Here is a 4,850-nt window from a genome sequence, read left to right on the forward strand (position 1 = left end):
GAGAGAGAGAGAGAGAGAGAGAGAGAGAGAGAGAGAGAGAGAGAGAGAGAGAGAGAGAGAGATGTAAGTGCTACGTTTAACGCGAGGACGGGGGGGGGGGAGAACGTGAGCAATTGATGCCGCAAAAGCTGAAATTGTTTGATTTATAAGCAATATCAATGCTACTTCCCGAGTGGAAAAAGGTAGAAAATTGAATCGCTGTAATGGGAAAAGCCAATGCTCCCATAGAAGCTGAGTACTTTCACGAGGATATGAAAATATTGAACACTATTATATGAATGAAAATGGAATAATACAGAGAATTTATCAAACAGTATAATGAATAGTTATAAACAGTATAATGAATAGTTATAAACAGTAATAATAATAAAATAAAAGTACAAATAATAATAATGATAATAATAATAATAATTCTGGATTGAATCCATATGTCCCAGGTTGGCCCACGGCCAACCCAGAAGCCACAGGCTAATGACGTGATCCACTTTGGAAATAATAATAATAATAATAATAATAATAATAATAACAATAATAATACACGTAGATGATGACGAAACACTAACCTCGCACGACGTTGACGATGCCGCGCTCATCTTCCGGATTCGCACTTCCGGTACCGTACACAGCGCACTTCGCTCCGCTGGGGGGCCGTCGTCGGACGCGTCGCTCCCCGTTCGTGGCCTCACGTCGCCGTTGAACCACGGCTGCGTCAGGGTCTGCGTCGCGGCCGCGTCCCTCGGCGCGCGTCGCCGCCGCGGCGCCGTACAGAACGCCTCGACCGTCGCGCTCTCCGCTGCGTCACCGCCTCCCGTCATCTCGGCGTAGAAGGCGCTCTGCGTCACCGTCGTCGCGCGACGCAACGTCACCGTCGCCGTCGTCGTCGTCGCGTCGTCGTCGTCGGTGATCTCGCAGCCGTTGTGACGCAGCACGGACAGCCAGCGCTCCATGTCGAGGTTGCTGGGCGGCGCGAAGAGGAACGTGTATCGGTTCGGCAGCGTCAGCCTGAAGGCGCTGCCAACCTGCTGTTCGTCGTCTGCTAGCGTCGCGGCGCAGCCGCGCAGGTCAAGGAAGACGAGCGGCGGTTGACCGGTGTCCGACGTCCGCCACACCGTGCAGCTGCCGTCGCGCAGCGCGCAGTACATTTTCGTCCAGCCGGTCGCCTGCTTGTAGTAGAGGTACTCGCATATCTCCATGTCGCGCACGTGCCGAGAGCGCACACCGCTGACTCCGATAGACGCCGCTAGGGCAGAAACACCGCTGCTGCTGCAGCCGCCGCCGCTGCTGCTGTTGTTGTTACCGCTGCTGCTGCTGTTGTTACCGCTGCTGCTGCTGTTGTTGATGTTGGTACCGCCGCTGCTGCTGTTATTGATATTGTTTCCGCTGCTGCCGCTGATGTTAATATTGTTACCTCCGCTGCTGCTGCTGCTGTTTATCGTGTGGCCGCTGCTGCTGCTGTTGATCGTGTTGCCGCTAATGCCTACGTTGCTGGTGTTGCCGCTACAGCTGCTGCTAATGCCAGCATTGCGTGACGGCTCGCGACTCACTGCGTGTTTACCTGCACCGCTGCCGCTGCTGCCGCCGCCGCCGGCGCGCGCTGCATGCCGGGACGCGTCGGTCGTGCGCGCGCCGCCGGCGATAACGTCACTGAACGTAATCGATTTCTTGCCGTGCCGCGCCGGCGCTCCGCCGCTCTCCGCCAGCGCCCGGTTCGAGTCCCGAACAGCGTCTCGGTCGCCGAGCGGGGTTCGAATCTCGTCACCAACGCTATCGTCCGCCGAGTATTCATCCCTCTGCTGTTGCTGCTGCCCCCTGGCGGGCGTCGACGGGAGCAGGGAGGCGAGCGTGGAGCAATCACCGTAGAGTGCCTGATCGCTCAGGTCACCGTAATAGTCTGATGGCACTGGCACCGTGGCGCGTTGGTAGGGGTCCATCGGGTCGCCATTGACGTCGCCGCTGGTGGCGTCATCTGGCGGCACGATGGTTGGGTCGAGACAAGAGGCTATCTTCAGGAGCGACACCCACTTGTCAAGCTCGAGCTGATTGGCCGTGCTGAATTTGAACTTCTCGCCCGTAGCCTCGTTCTCGATCATAAACTGGAACATGTCCAAATCGTCGAGCGTTTTACTTGTTCCCCATCCGCCGCCTCCTCCTCCTCCGTTTCCTCCTCCGCGCTTGCTCTTTGCCGTGTACAGACTCGCCGTGCGGAAGATGAGGGACTTGACGGTGTTGCCTGGCAACAGTATGACGTCAGTGGCGCGTTCGGCGCGCTCGGAGACGAAGACACAGAAGAGAATGTCGCTGAGCACGCACCAGCGTTTCACGCCGCCGCCGCTAGGTGTCTTCTGCACGAGCCGGCCGACGTAGTCCGGATAGAGCAGCTCGGCGCGATACACGGCGGCGTCGAGGCGTCGGCTATCGCTGCCGTCGGCGACGACGTCGGCCGCGTGACGCTTGAGGCGTTGCCATAGCGACGCGGCAAACGACGATCGTCGGGCGAGCGTCACCTGCGAGCGGGAAAGGTCACTTGAGCAGCTAGCAACAGCGCCATCTTGGAGTGACGCGCATGATATAATGCATAATCTCAAACTAGCTAGAAAATAGCGAAGTATAACGCAAGCACGAACGCACGCACGCAGGATCACACGCACGCTGGAACACACGCACCCACGAACGCACGCACGCAGGAGCACACGCACGCACGAACACACGCACGCACGAACGCAAGCACGCAGGAGCACACGCACGCAGGAACACACGCACGAACACGCTCTTATTTTCTTTCTCGCCTCCTTTCCTTCGTTCTTGTTCTGATTCACGGCACATTCTCTCTCCCTCCCCTTCATTCTCTCTCTCTCTCTCTCTCTCTTCCTTTCTACATATCTCCTCCGCCTTCTATCTCTATCCCTCCCTTCCTCACGCTGCCTCACCCTATCTGCTCACGCTCACTGCATTATTACGCAATCAGGTAAAATGTGTAGCGATTACCTTTGGTGACTTTGGCAGCAGTACGAAGTAGTCGATGCATCGGAACACGCTCGGGTTACAGAAGGTTGTCGTCAGCTTCTTAGTCGGGCTGCTGGACAGCGCCACATGAGAGTCCTTCATCTGAGCAGTAAACAAACAAGGTTGTCAGCGTGGTCACATAATTATCTTCATCGTCATCATCATCATCATCAGCAGCAGCAGCAGCATCATTCATTCATTATTCATTTATTTATTCATTTATTTATTTATTCATTCTTCTTCTTCTTCTTCTTCTTCTTCTTCTTCTTCTTCTTCTTCTTCTTATTATTATTATTATTCATCTTCTTCTTATTCGTCATCTTCGCCCTTTCCCCTTCTTTCTTACCCTTTTTTTCAAATGAATACCAAACTTTATGCGCAGGTGTGTGTGCAGAGTATCACCCTATTCTCGGGGGAGTATCCGACTTTATGTACAGGGACCGGCGTCGCCACAATATATTAACGTATTCGTGGGGGGAGCACTCGACTTGCTTATTGTTGGATGCTTGCTAATTGATGATTACGGTAGAAGTGGCTAGAGACTTGCGTCTCTGTAGTTTATTGCCCTACTCTAGGAACAGTAGCCGACAATGAGCCTTCGGAGGCCTGCGTAACTGCAACGTATTATCGTACTCTGGTAGAAGTGGCCCCTTTGCTGATTGCTGGGAGCTAATGGCTCATTCTGATAGGAGTGTTCAGAGCCAGGCCCCTGCGTCGGTTTATCGCAATTTGATACGAGTATCCGACAGTTATGCGCAGAGATTGCGTTCCTGTAGAGTATAATCGTATTCTGGGAAATGTAGCTGACTCTCAGCACAGAGAATTGCGTTCCTCTAGAGTATTATTATATAGTGGGACGTATAGCTGACTCTAAACACCAACTACCCAAAACCGACTGTGCGTGCACAAATTGGCACCCATCGGTGTACTCTGGTGTAAACACATCAACAGAAGATCGAATATGAAACGGATGAAACGTAATCATTTTACGGGAGGGGGGGGGGGGGTAAATGACGTATACCGATTACCTACTAAGGCAGGGTATCAAATTTACGCGGTTCCATTGTTGTCGGGCCATAAATAATCAGTTTACATTGTTCGCAGAACAATCTCTCGTTCGCGATTTACCTGTATCTATTTTACGTGAAATGTTAATATTTCGTTCCCAAATAATCTTCTAATATTGCGCTGATTAGTGGCGGAGAGAAATCCATTAAAATGCACAAACGCAACGAAATTTAATCACAGTTTAATCATGTGTTTGCTGGCAATGCAGGTGACCGGTTTCGTAATGAAAATGCCAGCGATAACAAAAAGGAAAATATCCTACAATGAAACGGGGCAAAAATGCGGTTGACGAACAATCAAATCGACACGACGTATGAACGTATGAGAGCAGCGATATTTTCTGTTTTCATTATCGAAGATGAAGATGATGAAGAAAAAAAAGATGAAGATGATGATGAAGAAGAAGAAGAAGAAGAAGAAGAAGATGATGACGACGATGATGATGATGATGATGATAATGATGATGATAACGACGGCAATTATGTATGCACTAAGTACACCCCTATTCAATAGACGGGTAGCTTGTGAGATGTCAATCGGCGATACACCGAAATGGAAAGGGTACGCCGTATGTTAGACTTGCAGCTCTCACCATCTTCCTCTCATGGCGCGGGTGTCGTCGTGCAAGGGACATGCATAGGGGCGGACAGACTGTATCTGATCCACGTACCGTACGAAACGGATCTGATCAAGAGCTAATAATACCTCTTATTATTACCTCGGTATTAATCCTAATTAATAATACCTAATTAATAATACCTCGGTATTATTAGCTCTTG

The 4,850-nt window shown here is 51.3% G+C and overlaps 2 protein-coding genes across 2 annotated transcripts in view; both read right to left on the reverse strand.

Moving 5' to 3' along the window:
- The window catches only part of LOC106807140, a 31,893-nt gene extending 30,582 nt beyond the window's left edge, over nucleotides 1–1,311 (reverse strand). The window contains exon 1 of the mRNA XM_014809403.1: nucleotides 564–1,311. Coding sequence (XP_014664889.1) covers nucleotides 564–1,193 — 630 coding nt within the window. The 5' untranslated portion in view covers nucleotides 1,194–1,311. The remainder of the gene's footprint in view (nucleotides 1–563) is intronic.
- Nucleotides 1,312–1,477: 166 nt separating this feature from the next.
- LOC106807137 lies at nucleotides 1,478–3,156 on the reverse strand. Its single transcript, XM_014809399.1, has 3 exons — nucleotides 2,986–3,156; nucleotides 1,556–2,504; nucleotides 1,478–1,509 (listed from the first exon to the last, which is right to left on the reverse strand). Exons 1-3 carry the CDS (start codon nucleotides 3,103–3,105, stop codon nucleotides 1,478–1,480), a joined length of 1,101 nt encoding a protein of 366 aa, XP_014664885.1. The 5' UTR covers nucleotides 3,106–3,156.
- Nucleotides 3,157–4,850: the final 1,694 nt, after the last annotated feature.

Source organism: Priapulus caudatus, unplaced genomic scaffold, assembly GCF_000485595.1.
Source record: "Priapulus caudatus unplaced genomic scaffold, Priapulus_caudatus-5.0.1 Scaffold197, whole genome shotgun sequence".
Taxonomy (NCBI): domain Eukaryota; kingdom Metazoa; phylum Priapulida; class Priapulimorpha; order Priapulimorphida; family Priapulidae; genus Priapulus; species Priapulus caudatus.

Coding starts and splice junctions, on each gene's coding strand:
- LOC106807137 (XM_014809399.1), bottom strand. CDS start 3,105: ATGAAGGACTCTCATGTGGCGCTGTCCAGCAGCCCGACTAAGAAGCTG. Junction 2,505..2,985: donor TGCTGCCAAAGTCACCAAAG/GTAATCGCTACA, acceptor TCCCGCTCGCAG/GTGACGCTCGCCCGACGATC. Junction 1,510..1,555: donor CAGCAGCGGCAGCGGTGCAG/GTAAACACGCAG, acceptor TGCTGGCATTAG/CAGCAGCTGTAGCGGCAACA.